We start from the raw sequence: 20,944 nt of genomic DNA on the forward strand, positions 1-20,944 counted from the left end.
CTTCACATTTAATATGTATCACCATAATTAAAATACTACCTTCATACACTGACTGCAAATTGTCATTCTGGATAACATCTGGAGATGAGATATAAAATGAGACCTGAAGATAGCTATAATATCGTATTAATCTGGCATAGTTTAATGATGAAATGTAACATAAACTGTAAAGAATTTGGATTTCTTCAGAATAAAATCATATACCATAAGAAAATATAATAAATTGATGAAGTGTCTTAAGGGTTTCAGAAATCAAGCAGTATATTTACACAATTTTGCTGTATTGAATGTCAAATTTACCAAATGTTTAAGTATTTAACATAGATGACTAAATCTCTTTGTTTGTATGCAGAGTTTATAGAGTAAATAAACAATTTTTGAAATCCAGCTGTCAAATTAATAAAATTTTTGAATCATCCATGTGGAGGAAATAACAAATTTACCTCCCTTTCCTAAGAAAATGAAATCATACCACCAAGATAATAGCAAGTGCAAGAGGAGAAGTCAAGTCAGCACATATTTCAACATGAAAAAAATAGATACAGATTTATAAGGTAGCCTAATATGGTTATTTAAAGAAATAGCAGTTTATAGCATCAAATGCCATATTATACCTTCATGTGTGAGTGTTTAGATGGGGAAGCACAAGCGTACTTCAAAGCTCTTCAACTTAAGAAACAAGTGAGGTGGGTTTTAAGGTTTTACCTCTTAGTCTATGTTTTGTCCCTGATGTGATGAAGTGAGTTCCTTTCTGGCCTTAAGAGTATGATGTAGCACTTTGGGGCAAATATGATGCCTAAGAGTGATGCACCAGAAGCCAGGATAGAGAGGGCTTCCATAGCCACCATGACCTTCCCCTTGGTGCTGTGGTAGACAGGGAGGAAACTGATCCAGACACTGCAGAACACAAGCATGCTGAAAGCCAGGAACTTGGCTTCATTGAATGCATCAGGCAGATTCCTGGATAAGAATGCCATAAGGTAGCTTCCCATGGCCAGTGTTCCCAGGTATCCCAGGATGCAGTAGAAGACAAGAGCTGAGCCTTTGTTGCAAATGATGATGATATGCCCATGTTCTGAATATGCATCTTTGTCAATAAATGGAGGACAGGTTGCCAGCCAAATTCCTGAGAGAACAACTTGCAGCAGGGCACATATGGGAATGATGAAATTCGGGGCCTTTGATATCAGCCACCTCCTCATTTTCCCTGGAGTTGTGATCTTGAAAGCTATAAGTACAGTCAGAGTTTTTGCCAGCACAGTGGCAAGAGCCACAGTGAACAGCAGTCCAAACATGTTCTGCTGTAGGATACAGTTGACTGTGTGAGGACGGCCAATGAAGAGCAAGGGACAGAGAAAGCAGAGGGTCAGAGTGATGAGCAGGGTATAACTGAGAGACCTGTTATTGGCCTTGACAATGGGAGTGTCTTTGTGTTTAAGAAACACCCAGAGAACAAGAACTGTGAGGGAGGTGAAGCCCAGGGAGATTAAGCTGATTGTCTTCCCCAAGGGGTCATCATAGGCCAGGAATGTCACACTTTTCTGTAAGCAGTAGTTCTTCTCTGTGTTTGGATAGTGAGTTTCTGGACACATCACACACTGATCCATATCTGGCAGAAATGCAGCTAATTATGATTGGTAATGCAGGTTTTTTTTCATTTTATCCTATTCTATTTTCCAACTCTAGAACATTGCAATGTTATCTGAACCATTTTCTTTTTTCTAATACAAATATTAAAATATTTTTATAGAGAAAATATTTAAACTCAATTTTCTTTCTACTTCTTGATGACAGAAAGAAAATGGCCTGAATATTTCCTCTGTTGTTACCCTTATCGTCTTCTAGGTTTTAGCGACAATGTTGTATCTGATTTATGAGTCATTAGAGCACTGAAACACACTGCATAGAACTAATTTAGAACTTACTTTGAGTCTTCACCTATACATCTCCATTCTTGAAAATGCATGGGACTTTAATATGATTGAGAGAATGCCTTTTGAAATCCTTATCTTCTCCGGCGAGCCCAGATTCAGGGGAGCTTGGGTCTCCCGAGGGACGCTCTCCATCCCCTGCCCAACACCCATCCCCTCGAGATTCCAGAGATAGTGAGTTTCTGTACACATCACACACTGATCCACATCTGGCAGAAATGAAGGTGATCCTGAGTAGTTATGCATCCTTTTCTTTTTATACTATGCTATTTTCCAACTCTAGAACATTGCAATGTTATCTGAACCATTTGCTTTGTTTCTAATACAAATATTAAAATATTTTTCTAGAGAAAATATTTAAACTCAATTTGCCTTCTACTTCTTGATGACAGAAAGAAAATGGCCTCAATGTTTCCTCTATTTTACGCCTATCATCACCTATCTTTTACCGACACTGTTGTATCTGATTTATGAGTCATTAGAGCACTGACACACAGTGCATGGAACTAATTTGAAACATACATTGAGTCTTCACCTATACATCTCCATTCTTAAAACTGCATGGGACTTTAATGTGATTGAGAGAATGTCTTTCAAAATCCTCATCTTATATTCTATTTTATGTACCCCAAATGTACCTAGAATGGTAAAAACCCTTGTGTTCTTTATTTCCTCATTCTCTGAATAAGTATGAGTGAATTAGTATTCTTAAATTCTTGGAGCCTTGAAACAGTTCATCAGTGACATTTTTCTTATAACTCTGTACACTAATAACTGTACACTAATAACTATGTGATGAATATATACATCTACATATATATGTATATATATATATCTGTTCATTTAATCTAAAGTCTTCATGGAACTCTGTTTGAATACTGTGTTCCTGATTGTATATGTTATATAGTTATATATTATAATGCATGCTTATGGACTTTTCTAATTTTGAAAGGAAAATTATTTCTATTTATACAATCACATTACCATTCATATGCCCTATAAAATATACTCAGATCAGGATTATATCCTCCTCAGTTCCTGTCAAATATTCCCAACCCCTCACCCACTATATGGGTGCTCAGACCTGAAACTTGATGTCCTTGAAGAACAGCCAGTGCTCTTAATTTTGGAGCTATCTCTCAAGCCCACATCATTATTTTCATGTTGTTCTCCTGTGTTTTTACTCCTTTTCTTCTATTTTTTTAACATTTATTTTGCTTTAAATATTGTAGATGATAACAAATGCTTTGTATGTGTTTTTGCTGAAAGGCATATAATATACGAGGTATTCAAATTACTTTATAAATGATTAAACATTTTCCATTATGGAAGAGATTAGATTATCCTATATTATATTAAAAAGTAACTTATTTAAAAGACCAATATTTATGTGTTGTTCTCATTTTTGGGGCTACATTTTCTTCTAATGTCTAGATATTAACTTGAACCCATGTGGAATTTTACTGTGGTGGGTGACATGCTTCTCCATATTGCAAACAGAAGAAGAACTTGAGCTTAGCATATAATGAGTGTGTGTTTTTGAATACATCCTAGGTAATGAGAAGCTGTTTCATCTTGTCAGCCTCAATATATTTCCTAAAAGAATTAGATCTTATAAATATACAGCGTGAAAAGATTACAAGTATAAAAGCAAACAAAATTTAGGAAGTTGGTATTATAAAAATAAAGAATGAGCCACGCATATGTGACACAGGCCTTCAATCCCAGCCCTCAGGAGGCAGAGGTAGGTGAATCTCTGTTAGTTTGAGGTAAGCCTGGTATACAGAGCTAGTTCCAGGACAGCCTCCAAAAACAATACAGAGAAACCCTGTATCGAAAAACAAAAATAAAAAATAAGTCCATAGGCCTTTTCCAGATGTAATTATTTAAAATATTTCACGAATAAAAATGTATTTTAGCAAGGAATATATGTGTAGAATTCCTATTCTTATTCACACAATGACTTGATTATACTCACATACAAAGGATTTGGATTCTATTTTTGATCCTTGTATCATCTATGTGTCAACTCTGTATCTAAGAAATAAAATACAACCCTTATGACCTACTCTATTTTCAGAACCATGATGCTCTACAAGATATTGGAGATGTAAAAGGTGGGATCCAGAAAAATGTCCTTAATATGATAAAACTATTAAGGGTTGGTATTTAATTGGCATGTGTTCAACTCTATCTTGATTAGGATGAAAATTGCTCCCCCCACCAGTCTCATTTGTTTGAATATTTGGTTCCCATTTGGTGTAACATTTAGTAGTTATTGGGAGTGATATTGTGGTTCAAAAGAACTGAAGACTTTCCCATGGGCACCCTATGCCTTATGTTTTATGAAATAAGATTTTGTTGGGGATCTCCAAGCAGGATTAACACTGTGCTATTTGAAACCTCACTGACATGTCTGCCTCAGAACACTGCCTCATTTCTCCTATTCTAGACTTTACCCATCAGAAATTCCACCGTGGATACTTACTCTCCTGACTCAGCTCAAACATATACATATCTTCTTAAGTCTAGGCTTCCAGACTGGGTCTCTAGAACTGCTATGTAATTTTCTCTCCAGTTTTTCTAAGAGTCACCTAGGAGTTTCATTTGTCTGTTTATTAAACCTGTCTTTATTTACTTGGCTTATTTCATTGGTGGGGAAACCCAATATCCATGGATTCAATATTTATCAGATATGATTTCTCATCTTTTCATTCAGGCATTCTGTTGCTCCAGCGTTGTTGATTTGTAGTCTCTGAAACTATGAGCTCCATGCTAAATGCTACATTTTATAAGTGCCACTGGTCATGATTTTTTGAAATAGGTAAGAAACTGAAATGAAAGTTGGTATCACTGAGTAGGCTATAACATGAAAGATATGACCATGTAATTTGTTTGGACAGATGTGAAAGACTTTTGGACTTTGATTCATTAAAAATCACTTTACATGGCTTTGCACTGCGTTTGGTGACTCTAACCATCTGAAACTACATGTTCATTTAAATGCCTTCTTTTATAAATTGTTTTGTCATGGTGCCTTTTCAAAGCAATAGAAAAGACACTAAGACAAACATCATGGTAAAATGGACCATATCTCTCTCTGGCACAGGAAGAGAGAAGTTTTCTGTAGGCAGCAGTGTCCCCAGTTATGCAGGAACACAAAGCAGGTTTGAATTTCAACGTCAAGAGTGGGTTATTTCAGATGCAGTTAGAATTAGGATGTTTGTCTTCACTGATGTGAACATATTATACTTCAATAATGGATATTTCTTCATTTTTTAGTTCTTGCAGATGTGCCAAAGGTGGATGTTTTCTACATTGGTGATATTTACCTGTATCGTTGGAAATCTCATTCTCTGGGCAAGGGGTACAGTCAAAGCAACAAGAAACCATGCCCTCTCGGTGGGTTTTCCTGAATCCAGGTTCACAACTCACACTGCATACAGACTGAGGAATCTGAGAAGAACAAAATGAATGGTAACAAATATTCAGGGTTTCATGGAATCTGTAATAAGTAGAGGGTTTAGATATTTTATATTTGGATTGTTAATTCTAATAGGGTGGGTCATTCAAAGGCCATAGTGGTCAATACATGTATTAAATGACACGACTTTTTGGAAAACTGTTAAAAGATAGTGAGACAAGGTATAGAGGCCAAACTTTAGGTACTTCCTAGCATGTCTTGGTGAGAATACACACCTAGTGTATCTTGACCCCTGGATACAAGGGCAAATTAGATTTCATTCCATAGTGATGGTACATCTTGTCAGATTTACAGGTCTTAGAGCCATTGTGGAATCTGCCTTATGAGAATTAATGTGAAAGTTTTTGGAGATCAGGTTGCTTGACATCAAAAATCTTATCTACACTGTATGGAACCAGTTCATTGGCTATGATTCCAGAATGAATGAAAAGGATGAAAGGATGTTAACATTAGCATCCAGCTGTCCCTGTTCCTTGACAGGTACTGTAATGTGAACAGCTGCCTCTTCTGCCTGAAACCATTGCTTCCTGCAGTGATTGAATATATCCTCAAAATTTTAGCCAAGAAAAACTTCCTATACTTTTCATTAGTTAGAATTTTTTGTAACATCTAATAAACAATCAAAACATTTACACATTCCAATCATACTAGTCTTCATGGACAGGAGTTTAAAATCAAAAGACAATGAGTAAATATTAAACCTTCCAAGCTGGAATAAAAATAAATCTGTCAAGTGACTCATGACAATGATAGAGATAATCATGAAACAGATACTATGATTATGACATTAATTAAAGGACCAGATTAGAAAACATATAGTTCATATAACAAAATTTTGTAAAAGAACAATTGGTTATATTGACGGTCATTTGTGTCTATAAATGGGCTCTGTGTGAGCAGTGAATATTTATGATAAGCAGAAATATAATTTTTAAATATACCTACAGGTCAAAATGCAGGAATAAGATGAAACCCACCTCTGTCAATCCTGTGGCCCACTGTATCATATGAGATGATAATGACAACTTCTTGCCCTCAGGAGCACTTGGAGAGAAAGTTCCTACCTTCACATTTAATTTAAGACCTTTTGGAAAATTCAAAAAATTGAGAATGTCATATTCTTCATGTGATTTCCTTTTCCAACTCAGAACATCCTGGTATCCAGTATGATTGAAAGTTTGTATGTTCTTTAGAAAAGGGTGAAGCTAAGAGAGATACACACTGTGATGTTACATAAACTCCAGAGAAGTGCAACAGAGGCAGAATCAGAGAACATCTTTTTCTAATGTTAGTTGTTGATGCAAAAAGCACTTCTAATATAGGTATAAAATACATCAATCAAATGATACACAATATAATGGAAATATCATTTTTCTTCTATAATATTCCTAAAAATTTTATTGAAAATTGTAGAGGCAAGCATTCTCAAGACATGAATGCACATAGAGAAAATTCTTTCCCCCATTTTGAAAATGAAGTCATTCCCAAAGTAGTCTTGAAGTTATTTAGAGTTTTATCATGTAAAATGAATGGTTTAACAAGTGATAATTCACTAAGGATAAACATTTGGAAGTCTTAGTGTTCATTGAGAAAATTCTCTGTCTCTGACTTTTCTGTTTAGTGATTAAATCAAAATTTTATATTGAAAAATTTGCCGTGAAAATATTGTAGGACACTTGGTAGTACAACTGTATTTTGATTTAAACCAAATCCCTCCTGGCATAGTCTGTCTCTTAGATTTTAGACAAAATAATCTAAAATATGTAATCTCTAGCTTGAGTGAATTTACAAAGCCTTCGATTGTCAGGTTACTGCTGGTATAATACTACAGAAGTGGCATTACCTGCCAAGGGGAAAATGCCTTCTCTCTTCCTTTCTCAAGAGCATGAAATTGTACTCGATTGAGCATCATCTCATGTAGACTGTGGGCCACAGCATACACAGCACTGTACACATTGTAACTTTCTTCACTCATAGCCATATCAAATATCTTCCCTGGCAAGAACTCTAAGGAGGCATTAGGCTTACAGTTATCCACAATTTTACAATCATTCCTCAAAAATGAGCAATTGAAGTATAAATTCCACCATACATGAAGTAAAATATCTTTGGGGTATTTGAAAGGATTGGCTGCCACAATAAAATCTGTGAAATTAATAATCTCCCCATGATAGTGTGAAAATATAAGGGCACCATGCATTGAATCTAACAGAAAATTGTCATTGAAGCCAGAATTATCCCAGTTGGAGTTCAGGACCCAGACTTTCCATGTTAGAAACATCTGTTTAATATATATAACTAAGCTTAGTGTAGACTCACTGTCACCATAAATGATAATCACATTTGTTGATGATTCCACAATCTGAACATATTTTTTCCAGGATGTGGTCAGATATGCACCCCTGTTGACTTGGATCATTTCCACAAATGCTATGCAGATTCCATTATTCTCCATTTTATGTGTCAAGTCTGACAGAGTCTGGGCACCTTTGTGATCATCTATAATAAAAAGACCAACCCAAATCCAGTGGAAATGAAGCATCAAAGATACAATACCAAGAATCAGAGATGTGTCCTTTGGAGCCACCTGGTACAAGGAAGAAAACTCTCTTTGTTCACTCAGGGTAGTGTCAAAAGACCCAACAGTAAACTGTAGAGAAAAATAATCAGACACAAGAAGATTTTTATAAAATTCAACTAAATTCTCCAGCAATGATTTTAAGCATGTAGTACAGTAGTTCTTTTAGGGTCAAAACTACCTTCTTATGGATTTCCAGAGTAGTACATAATATATTCTGTAGTTCAATGCTGTGCTTTCTATTTTCAACCCTGTTGCATCACTCTGTTCTATACTACATGACGACAGGTGCATTACAAACTATCTTCATCAGTTGCCTCTCCAATAAAAATGATTTAAGTTTCCACATTTTCCTAGGCCACTCAAAATATGATCAATAAGAGCTGACATCATGTCCTAGCCCATCATCTCTCACCTGTGGCAATTTATAAAGATTCAGCAATGTCCCTATGTATTCAGATATTGCCCATGATGGTCCTGTAATTACAGCAGCTGACATGCTCTCTCTTGCACATCTATAGTTGGGGAAGGCATAATCAATGCCTGAAAGTATTGGAAAAACATTGGCCAGAGTATTTCTTTGACCCTCTGGGACATTCTGAACGACAAATCCCAGGGTTGTGTTGGGTAACAGATAGGGATTGCTGTTGATCTCCTCAATGGCAAACATCATTGCCAAAATACACTGGTAAACCTTCAACTTAAACCTGAATGGAAGGCAGAAGATTATTTAGGATGAAGATTTACACCATAGAGCTATAGTCCTGAAAACAGCTTGGTATTGGAACAAAAATAGACAGGTAGACCAAGGGAGGGGAATTTAAAACCCGGATATTAACCCACACATGTACGAACATCTGATCTTTGACAAAGAAGCTAAAAATATACAATGGAATAAAGAAAGCATCTTCAACAAATGGTGCTGGCATAACTGGAGGTTGGCATGTAGAAGAATGTGGATTGATTCATGTTTATTTTCATGCACAAAACTTAAGTCCAAATGGATCAAAGACCTCAACATAAATCCAGCCACACTGAACCTCTTATAAGAGAAAGTGGGTGGTACCCTTGAATGAATTGGTACAGGAGACAGCTTCCTGAACATAAACCACTAGCACAGACGGTGAGATCAACAATTAATAAATGGGATCTGCTGAAACTGAGAAGCTTCTGTAAGGCAAAGGACACAATCAGCAAGACAAAAAGGCAGCCCACAGAATGGGAAAAAACATTCACTAATCCCACATCTGACAGAGGGTTGATCTCCAAAATTTACAAAGAACTCAAGAAGCAAGTCTCCAAAACACCAAAGGATCCAATTAAAAAGTGGCCTGCAGAACTAAATAGAGAATTTTCAATAGAGGAGTCTAAAATGGCTGAGAGCCACTTGAGAAAGTGCTCAACATCCTTAGCCAACTGGGAAATGCAAATCAAAACAACTCTGAGATACCATCTCACTCCTGTCAGAATGGCTAAAATCAAAAACACCAATGACAATTTATGCTGGAGAGGATGTGGTGAAAGGGTGACACTCCTCCACTGCTGGTGGGAGGACCAACTGGTTCAGCCACTTTGGAAATCAGTATGGAGATTCCTCAGAAAAATGGGAATAAACCTACCACCAGACCCAGCAACTCCACTCTTAGGCATATATCCAAAAGATGCCCATTCACGCAACAAGGATGTCTGTTCCACTATGTTCATAGCAGCATTATTTGTAATAGGCAGAACTTGAAAGCAACCTAGATGTCCCTCAACTGAATAGTGGATAGAGAAAATGGGGTACATATACACAATGGAAAAACAATGGAATCCTGAGATTTGCAGGCAAAGGGAAGACACTCGAAGAAACCATCCTGAGTGAGGTAACCCAGTCAGAAAAAGAGAAGCTTGGCATGTACTCTCTCATGTATGGATTTTTTAGACATAGATCTGGGGAGTGCCAGCCTACAGTCCCATGTCCAGAGAGTCTGGGAAACAGAAACATCATACAGTAGCTGATGGAAGAAGAGGCAGACTCCCCTCGGCTAAGCACTGAGCTGAACTCAGGTAAGCAAATAACAGAGAGGGAGGTCTCATGACCAAAGGGATTAAGACTGGGCTGGTTAACCCCCAGAAACAGCTGACCTGACAAAAGTTAACTCTTGAATCCCAGGGATCAGCCTGGGAATCCAGCATGGGACTAATCATGACCCCTGAATGTGGGTGTCAGTGAGGCAGCCTAGGTAATCTATTGAGTCTTGGGCAGTAGATCAGTACTCTTCTCGAGTATACACACAGACTTTGGACTCCCATCCAACAATGTGAGGTTCATTCTCACCCTGAACTCTTGGGGAAGGGTCTAGGCCCTGCCCTGTATGAAATGACAGACTATAGACACCCCCATGGAGGGCCTCACCCTCCCTAGGGAAATGAGGGGATAATGGAGGGGGTTGGGGGGAGGGCATGGGAGGAGGGGATGGAAAGGGAAATGGACCTAGAACTGACTTGTGAAGCAACCTTGTTTCTTATCGAAATTTAAACTGAAAAATAAAAAAACCTATTATTAAAAATCCCAATGACAGTTTATGCTGGAATAGATTGTAGAAAGGGGAACACTACTCCAAAGCTGGTCAGAGTGCCAACATATACAACCACTTTGGAGATCAGTATGTAGATTCCTCAGGAAAATAGGAATCAGTCTACCACAAGATCCAAATTCCACTATTAGCTATATATCCAAAATTTGCACATTCATACAATAAGGACATCTGGTCAACTATATTCAAAGCAGCATTTTTCTACCATACTGATTTCTTGGAGAACCAAAAGTTGTACATTCATAGCAGCATTTGTGGAATAGCCAGAACCTGGAAGCAAGCCTAGATGCTCCTCAACTGAAGAGTCCATGGAGAAAATGTGGGGAAATTTGCATAATGGAGTACTATTCAGCAGAGAAAAATGTAAACTTGAAATTTTCATGCAAATGGATGGCACCAGAAGAAACCATCCTGAGTGAGGTAACCCAGTCACCAAAAGACAAACATGGTATGTGCTCATTCATATTTGGATTTTAGACATGGAACATTGGATGCCAGTCCACAATCCCACTGCAAGAGAGTCTGCAAAATAGGGAGTTCTCTAAGAGAAATAGGCATAGTATCCCAAGGAATTGTAATGGGATGGGATCTCCCAAGGGGATTGAGAGCATTAGGGGGGCAGATGAGAGAGGGAGCTGGTAGAAAGAGGGAGGGAGATGAGGTGAGGGTAGGATGTGGGGGAACAGGAATGTTGAGTCAGGGGCAGAATGGAGGATGAGAGATACAGTAATAGAAGGAGTCATTATAGGTTTGAAGAGTGATTTGGCACTAGTTACAATTTCAGAGATCTATAAGGTTTATATCAACTGATAAGCTAAGCAAGAGTGGAGAGGCTACCTTAAATGCCCTCCCCGATAATGGGATTGATGACTACCTTATATGCCATCCCAGACCCTTCATCCAGTGGCTGATGGAAGCAGAGGCAGACACCCAGGGTAAACGCTGCACTCAACTCCTGTAACCCAGTTGCAGACAGGGGGAGTAATACAAAAGTATTCAAGACTCGGCTAGTGAAACCCCCTGAGGCATGCGACCTGAACAAGGGGGAGCTCATGAACCCCAGAAAGGTGACTGAGAGACCAGCATGGTACTGATCCAGACCCCTTGAAAGTTCATATCAGTGAGGAGGCCTAGGAAATCTATGGGCCCTTGGAGAGTAGATCATTCTTTATCCTTGGTGTATAAATGGAGTTTGGGAACCCATTCCACATGGAGAAATGCTTGCTCATCCTGAACACATAGGGGAAGAATTAGGCCCTGCCTGTTTTGGGATGTAGACTTTGAAGATCCCCATGGAATTCCTCACCTACACTGGGTTTAACAGACATCTACAGAACATTCCACCCAAACACAAGAGAAAATACCTTCTTCTCAGTGCCCGACCAAAAAAAACCCAGGTCCAGATGGCTTCAGTGCGGAATTCTAGCAGAAATTTAAAGAAGAGCTAATTACAATTCTCCTCAAAGTATTCCACAAATAGAAGCAGAAGTTTACAAAGGTTCAATTACCTCCATACCCAAGCCACTCAAAGAAACAACTAAGGAAACAAACTGCAGAGCAATCTCCCTCATGAACATTGATGCAAAAACGCTCAATAAAATATTAGCAAATGGAAACCAAGAACAGATCAGAAAAAATCATACACCATGATAAAGTAGGCTTCATCCGAGGGATGCAGGGCAGATGGTACTAGAAGAAACCATCCTAAGAGAGGTAACCCAGTCAAAAAAGACAAACATGGTATGTACTCACTCATATATGTATTTTAGAAATGGATCAAGGGAGTGCCAGCCTATAATCCCAGGGCCAGTGAGTCTGGGAAATGGGGAGGTACCCAAGGGATATGCATTATACCCCAGAGAAGTGGCAAAAGGCAAGCTCTCCTAGGCAGATTTGGAACATGGTTGGAGAAGGGAGAGAACCAGGAAAAAGATAGGGGGATAAGAGGTGGGTAGACGAAGACATGGGTTGCAGGATGGTTGAGTGGGGAAAGAATAGAGGACACCAGAATGAGAGCTACCATAATAGACAGAGTCATTATAGCTTTGAGGAGAGAGCTGACGCTAGGGAGATTTCCAGAGATGTACAAGGATAACACCAACTAAGTAATAGTGGAGAGGCTACATTAATAGCCCCTACCTGATGATAAGGTTGATGACTACCTTATGTGATATCCTAGAACCTTCATCCTGTGACTGATGGAAACAGAGACAGATACACACAACTAAACACTGAACTGACCCCTTGTATCCCAGTGACAGTGATGGAGGAGTGATGCACAGGCGGTCAACCCTGAGCATGTGAAATACACAAAGACTGGATAAGGGGGAGCTCTTGAACCCCAGACTGATGAATAGGAGGTCAACAGGGGACTGATCCAGACTCCATGAATGTAGTGTCAGTGAGGAGGCCTCAGAAATCTCTGGGGCCTTGTGTAGTAGATAAGTGTTCACCATGGCATACAAATGAACTTTGGGAGTCCAATCCACATGCAGGGATGCTCTCTCTGCCTGGACACATGGGAAAGGGCCTAGGTCCTGCGCTGAATGAAATGACAGACTCTGGAATTCCCCGCAAGGAGAGCCTTACCCTCCCTGGGGAATGATTTGTGGATGGTGCTGGGGTTGGGAGGGTGTGGTTCAGGCTGTTTGAGGAATAAGGGGGGAGCCGGGATTGACATTTGAAACATGCATGTTTCTAATTTAAATAAAAAACATACTTCATTAAAAAAGACAATCTATTAATGTAATTTACCATAAACAAACTCCAAAAGAAAAACAACATGATAATCTCACTAGATGTGGAAAAGGCCTCAGAAAAAAATCCAACACCTCTTAATGATAAACCTCCTGGAGAGATCAGGGATAACAGGAACTTACCTGAACATATTAAAAGCAATATACAGTAAACCAACACCTATCGTCAAATTGAACATAGAGAAATTCAACGCAATTTCCCTAAAATCATCAATGAGACAAGGCTGTCCTCTCTTTCCGTATCTTGTCAATATTGTACCTGAAGTTCTAGCTAGAATAATAAGACAAGAAAAGGAGATCAAAGGGATACAAATTGAGAAGTATGAAATCAAACTTTGACTATTTTCAGATGATATGTTATTTACAGAAGTGACCTGAATAACTCTACAAGGGAACTCCTAAAGCTGTAAAACATCTTCAGCAAAGTGGCAAGATTTAAGGTTAACATAAAACAAATCAGCAACCTTGTTATGTACAGACAATAAACTGCCTGCAATTGAAAGACATGTTCAGCAAGAACTTTGAATCTTTAAAGAAAGAAATTAAAGAAGATACCAGAAAATGGATAGATCCCTCAGGCTCTTGGATAGGTAGGATCAATTCAGAAAAAGTGGCAATCCTGCCAAAAGCTACAAATTCAATGCAATCCCCATGAAAATATGGGCACAATTCTTCACAGACCTTGATAGGACAATACTCTGCCCTATATGGAAACACAAAAGACCCAGAATAGCCTAAATAACCCTGTACAATAAAGGAAGTTCCGGGGACATCACCATCCCTGACTTCAAGCACTATTTTAGAGTTATAGTCCTCAAAACAACAAATGGTGCAGGCATAAAAGGAGGCTGGCTACATGAGCTGGAAGATGGAAATTGGGTAGTTGAACTGAAAACACACTGTACACGTGTGAAGCTCTCAAAGTAAGAACTTAAACTACTACAATAGTTTTTAAAAAGTGTAAGCAGATGGTCCCCATTAACTCAAACAAGTCTATCAGATGAGTTAGAGCATGATCCAAGAATGAAAGTCCTTCAGTCAGCTCCCCTGGCCAACCATCTGCCTGGCTAGGAAGAGGTAGAAGGTATTGAGGATCATCATGAATAAAATGATGACATCCAGAGGTAAAATTATCTCAGAACTGTGTTCCAAATGCGCTTCTGCCAACATGTTTCAATTTCCCCAGAAACTTTTAATTTCTTTATAGAAAAGGTATATGAACCAAGTAACACCAGAGATTCAGTTCCTTTGTTATGTATTTCTTATTGACAATTAAATTAAAATGTCACCACAAAAAGTTCAATGGAGGAGACACTAAAGTCTCTAATTTAATCACTGAACGTTTTTGCATATGATGAAATATCATCTTCTACCGCATAAATAGATATTGATGTCATGATGATAAATATATTCAATCGTGGTTTGACATTTTGGGTGCTTGTATAAATATTAAAGAGTTATGGCAATTCCAAACTTAAATAATTGGTGCAAATATGTGAGATTCAACAGAAAGTATGTGCCATTATGAGAACTATCATTTTGAAACTTAATAAATTATAATATTTTAAGAAATGTGACAATGGTGCCAGAATTCACAGAGTTTTTCAGTAGAAAAATAGGTAAAGAGCAATATTGTCTGTAGGCTGCTATATGTTTCTAGTCTCACCTAATTTCAATTCTCTAGAAAAAGAGACTTAATAAATATTTATTCTTCTGAATGACACTAATGAAGGCAACTCGGTGTACAACTGGATAGTCACCTAATTTTTTATTTCCTTAGGAAGCCAAATCATTGAGATTATGAATTATTATAGAAGGAAAATGCGGTAGTATAATTAATATGCCTTATCCCTTAATATATTAGATTTGTAATTAACCAAAAATGAACATGAATAAAAGATAATGAGACTTTGCATAATTAAAATTCCAGGCTATTTTATACCTTCAGATGGAAATATCATAAATTTCTTACATAAACTTTACATTCTAAAATATTGATATGTAACCACATATTTATATCCTTCAATTTGAAAAATAGAGAAAAAGTGTGTATTCACAGTAAATTAGAAAAAAATTTAAAATTTGACTTTACATATTCATCTAATAAAGAAGTTGTTTCAAGTATTTAAAATACAAATGCACACATAACTGATACAATGCAACTTGTACATCCTAAATCAGTCAACCTCTATAGTTATGGCAAGTAAGATAAATCACTTATGTAGGTAAAATGAGAACATGAGGAAAAAACTGTTGAAAGAACAATCCACTTTTCTAATTACACACATAGTTTCTCACAAGTAAATAAAAAATTTACCAAAAGTATGAGAGCCTTTGTGAGCCTTGAAGAGTATATAATTTCATTGTGCCGCTCTCTACAAACCGGGTCTCTTGATTTGTTTTCTAAATCAAATATGATTACTTTTATAGTTTTTTTTTCTTTTTTGAGACAGGGTTTCTCCGTGGCTTTGGAGGCTGTCCTGGAACTAGCTCTTTGTAGACCAGGCTGGTCCCAAACGCACAGAGATCTGCCTGCTTCTGCCTCCTGAGTGCTGGGATTAAAGGCACACACCACCATTGACTGACACCACTTTTATAGATTTCGTAATTGTGAACTCAATTTAGTTTCAGTTCCAGCTTTATAAGACATTAAATCACACTGACATCGCATTCCCTTCTGTTACACTTTAGACAAGCCAGCCACAGAGAGCTCATGTTACTACCAGTGTGATTTGGCAGGTGTGGGATTGCTGCTGTATAACCTGGAAAGGGACTTTGGCTTTTATACAGTGGTGCGAGACCTGCTGAGATGGGAGAGACAAGAAGAAGAGCAGGAATGGAGAGGAACAGGGACATTTGCTGTAAAGCATCAGAGTCTACTTCCAGCATGCATGCAAGTTCAAATACCTGGTAGAACATAGAGTTTTGCCACCTTACTCAAAGTAAGCAATAATCCCACAGCCTGTAGACTCTTCAAAAGAATATTGTATTTAGATGCAAATATTAAAATTTCCGTAGCTGCCTTCATAATGTCTATTTCAGACTAAAACTATTACAATACTCTCATGTCTAATGCCATTTCACACATGAACATTTTCCTCTTTGACTGCTGAGTTGATGACTTAATACACAACCACATTTCAGTAGACACAGTAATGCCCTACAGACAATAATCCGTCAATCCTGTGCTTATTTTAGGTGTTTTTCCACCCATTGCGGCCAAACTAATTGTTGAATATGTAATTCCATGTTTTCCTTGTTCTGTTCCAACTTGAATACGAGCTTCACTTCTCATTATTAGATATATGTTGTGTGGTTACCTGCAGCTATGGGCATGTCAGCCTGGGATAAAATACACCACACTTTTTAAAAACCATAACATACATTTGTGTCTCTCTTTAGCAGGACCTAAGATACTCAATTAGATTTGTCTGACACTATGCATTAATGTTGCATCTTTGATAATGACTAGACACATTATTCAGAGGTCCCATCACAATTAATGGGGACACAGAAAGTTATGCATGACAATTAAGAAATATACATGGTATTTTCATGGGCTAAATGGGTAAACATGTAAGTTATCAGATTATACAAATATTAGAATTCATATAAGTGAATCTGAAACAGATGAAGCCATTTCTAAATTAGAGAGTAGGTCCCAGTGTCTAATTCTGACATTCCTGCTCACAAATATTCAGCAGCAAAACACATATTATTTACCACTCACACACAAGGGAACTGCTGGTCACTAACTTTGCTGGCATCAGCTCTTCTAACAGGAGCAAAGCTAGACTTCTAGAGTACACTAATCTCTATCAACCCTCCATTATGAAATCCATTTCCATCATTGCTAATATTGAAAACATTAAATCCTGAGGATTTACAGGCATTACAATGAATAAGGGTAAATTCCAAGTGTCTATGGTGGAAAAGAAAATGAATAAAACCCAAATTCCCATTCTGCCCTTGAAATAACCAGATGAGTCACTAAGAGGACAGAACCACAGAGGAAATCTAGGAATGCAAGGGAGAAAATGACTTAATGGGATAAGGAGAGGAGAATGATGTTTGAATCCATAATTTCCCGGGGCACATGAACACTAAATTTACACAATGAATAAATAGAAAAAAAGACATACTCCACCACAAACTCGCTGTTAAATATAGTCATCCTCCAATCAATCGATTTGTTGTATGGATAGATAACATAAGCAGGAAAAAAACCAGAAATCACTACATTTCCTTTCCCATTTAAGCGATAATCCATTCTTACTAAGCACTCAATGCTGGTGTAGCAGCACTCAAATATAGGAATCTGCAGAAAACAAGAGATAAAAATCCAAGAGAATAGCATATTAGCAAAGTATCTGGCTCTCCGTGAGCATAATAACATGAACTCCAAATGTCCAGCATAGATAAGCACAGCTCATAAGTGTTTGCGTGCTGATTGCTACTTTTATTGGTGACTGTAGTTATCACTTAAATCAATCCAAGTATTTTCTGACAATAATTTTCACTCCCCTGTGGAATTCTCTTACACTTTCGCCCTGCAGGCTTTGAGTCTGAGGCGCTGCACTGATAATAATAAACAAGATGGATGAAAAATATTTTTAGGATCTTCTCCATCCTCAGGTAGTATGACTTCATCCAATACCAGAGAGAACCTGTCTCCCACCACAAAATTCTCTTAATGGAAAGGACCACAGATGTGAACAAAGAAACTACTTGTGTGAACGTCATTTAAGATGATACAAACGTGTTAAACCAGATAGTGCCGTAATTGCTAACAGGGAAAGGTTCAGAAAGGGCCAATTGCAGGCTTAAGGAAGTCACAATACCATGCATGATGCTATGTAGAACCAGATACTATCAACACTTTTGTTTTCCAGGGATTCCAGGGATCACAGAATAGTCTTTCTTCCACAAATGTATTTTGATTGAATATATTGTGCTGATTGCCAAATCTAAGTAGTTTGTGTTTCTTTCTGATGTAAATAATTGTTCTGAATTGATTTCTAATGATCAACTTTGTCTATGAAGAAATCAACTTTCCTGTTTGATCTGAAAATTGACCTTATGAAATATTCTTTTATCCATTATGAATGCTGAATCAACATGTATTTATGCTTTCATTCCCACCCCAGAAAGAAAAATAACACTGCGCAAATCTATTAGGAGAAACGCTCTCTTTGTAAAAGCTGAGGGATGAATTAAATGAGTTACTCCACTATGTATGGCACTGTAACCATGATGTATGTTAACATAAAGAAAATTTTGCCTGTACTTGAATGTAAATAATTGTGAACAATTACTTATTTTTGGTAGTGATGAATCTATATCATTGGACTTGAGTACAGCTAGGTGACATGCATTGTCCTTCCTGACATCTACTTTAACAGTCTGTCTAAAGGAACCACTCCCTCCTCTACACTCCCCCATTTACCTCAGGACTACATATACTGCACTTAACATATGCTGTTCATTGCTTTCTTGATTTTTGCTATTTTGACTGGGGTAGGATGAACTCTTAAGAATTTTTTATTCGCATTTCCCTAATAAGGGTTGATGATGGTCAGTTTTTGGGAGATTTATTATCCATTATTTTATTCTTTGAGGACTCTCAGAAAAGATATCAGGCCCATTTTATTTATATTTTATGTATTTTAATGAAATTCAGTTAAATATTACTAGTTAACCAATTAATTTTGCCAGCGCTACCGCAGCTTCCTCTTCTTTCTCTCCTCTGAGTATTTCTCTCTGTACTCCCCATTCATTCCCTCTCTTTTACCTTCGCAAAAGTGCAGGTCTTCCCTGTATATCTCCAAGTCCCAAGACTCTTTTTAAAACCGGTCATCTATTTCTTTGACTCATGCTTTCTTGAGGATTTTTTCTTTTTTTAACAGGGACAGCAATCTTCTGAGAAGTGTATGCCTGGCAAAGATTTTCTAAATTTCTGTGGGCTTCTTTTTCACATAGTTGGTTGTTTGGTCGTGAAGAATGTTTTCGCTTTATGAAATTCTACATGATAGTTGTTGGTATAATGTTCCAGAAATGGGAGGCCTATTCAGTCTTTTCCAACACTGGTATCATGTGAGGTACTTCTCATGCTTCCTTCTAGCTGTCTCAATGTTTCAGGTTTAGGTCTATGACCAAATTAGAATTCATTGTCATGCAATGTGTTTGATACGGTCTCAACTCTTTCTAATGCATATGGTTTTCCAGTTTTCTCAGCACCATTAGTTGAATATGCTTTCTTTTTTCAAGCATATGTTTTTGGCAACTTTCTAAAAAAGTTTTCTTTGTTCCAGAAACATAATGTTTTTATTACTATGTTTCTGTACTATATCCTAAGATCGGGAGTCTGAAATACTCCAGTAATTTTCTTTTTCTTCTGAATTATTTGTAATGTCTGGCAACTTTTGTGATTATATGTGAATTTTAGGATAATTATTTTCTGGGGAGATTGAGATTTAGATTGGAATTATATGGAGCAGCACTCTGAAAATAGTGAATCTTAATGTTTTTAAAACAAAATCATTTTTGTTCAGCCCACAAGCTTTTCCTAGGACTTAAATGTATGAGTCTACTCCAACATTTATTGATCTCTTTTTGTAACTTCAAAGAATTTACACATGTTTCAGGGTGTTGCAACTTGCATCCCCTGCCCAGTCATAGGACTCCTGATAAGTTATCCTGTCATGTCAATCAACAGACTCAGCTTCACTGCCTATTACATAGTCAAGATGGAATAGAGGAAGCTCTAAGAAGATTTTCCCTAAGTTCCTTAACTTTAACTCCTGTCACTACTTTGTATCTTATCCAACAGATTTATACTCAGTGGTTAGATACCATCCAGAAATCATTTATGAACGGCAAACTGATCCAAAGCAATCTAAACCATGCCACCATAAGAAATACTACAAACAGGAGAATTTGGACTTGTTGAGAGCTGATTTCAACCAGTGCAGTCTATGTGATTGTTTCCTGTCTCTTAAGTTGGGTCAGCAAACCAGATGCCTCTGATAACTGCTCTGTTTCCCTAATTCCCTGATAGCCTTTGACTAACATTCTTGACTTCCTGAGCCCTTACAACAGCATCCTAATTTCATCAGAGAAAGTTACAGAAACAGCACAACATCTGTTTTCTTCAACAGAATGTGTTTATATTTGTTCTATTCAAAGGTAATGGATAGATGTGTACATTTAATGCCTATTGACATACCAGGACATACTGGATTTCAAGAGCCCAGATGATTGCAAAAGTGCCTTCTAAAACAAATAGTCCTAGATCTATCACTATGGTGTTTATTAGCTGAAATAGTTCTCCCATATGAGGATAATTTTGGCAAATGTTAATATAACTGTGTAAAGGTGTGTTATATTTGTTCATGTTGCATTTGTTTAATGATGTAAGTTTGTGTTACTCATTTTATGTTGCATTTAATTATGATGGATTAGGTTTTTGTTCCACCCTTTGTGCACAAGGCACATTATTCTTCTAATAAAAAGCTGACTGGACAATACCTCGACAGTAGAGGGATAGATAGGGCTGGCAGGCAGAGAGACTAGATAGAGAGTAGAAAAAGAAGAAAATATGAGAATGAGGAGAGAGG

At 37.4% G+C, this 20,944-nt stretch overlaps 1 protein-coding gene across 1 annotated transcript; it reads right to left on the bottom strand.

Annotated features, from left to right (window-relative positions):
- Positions 1-713: 713 nt before the first annotated feature.
- LOC121135371 (vomeronasal type-2 receptor 116-like) lies at positions 714-17,685 on the bottom strand. Its single transcript, XM_040734057.1, has 6 exons — positions 17,471-17,685; positions 8,409-8,700; positions 7,259-8,065; positions 6,393-6,620; positions 5,264-5,387; positions 714-1,609 (listed from the first exon to the last, which is right to left on the bottom strand). Exons 1-6 carry the CDS (start codon positions 17,683-17,685, stop codon positions 714-716), a joined length of 2,562 nt encoding a protein of 853 aa, XP_040589991.1.
- Between the last annotated feature and the right edge of the window lie 3,259 nt (positions 17,686-20,944).

The sequence above is a fragment of the Mesocricetus auratus genome, unplaced genomic scaffold, assembly GCF_017639785.1.
Source record: "Mesocricetus auratus isolate SY011 unplaced genomic scaffold, BCM_Maur_2.0 Super-Scaffold_100037, whole genome shotgun sequence".
Taxonomy (NCBI): Eukaryota; Metazoa; Chordata; class Mammalia; order Rodentia; family Cricetidae; genus Mesocricetus; species Mesocricetus auratus.

Excerpts from the sequence above, each read along its gene's own strand:
- LOC121135371 (XM_040734057.1), bottom strand. The coding sequence starts at position 17,685 with ATGCTATTCTCTTGGATTTTTATCTCTTGTTTTCTGCAGATTCCTATA. Across the intron at positions 6,621-7,258 it reads AGGCATTTTCCCCTTGGCAG|CTTCACCCTTTTCTAAAGAA; the intron begins GTAATGCCACTT and ends TATCTCTCTTAG. Across the intron at positions 1,610-5,263 it reads TGAGATTTCCAACGATACAG|ATATGGATCAGTGTGTGATG; the intron begins GTAAATATCACC and ends CATTTCTGCCAG.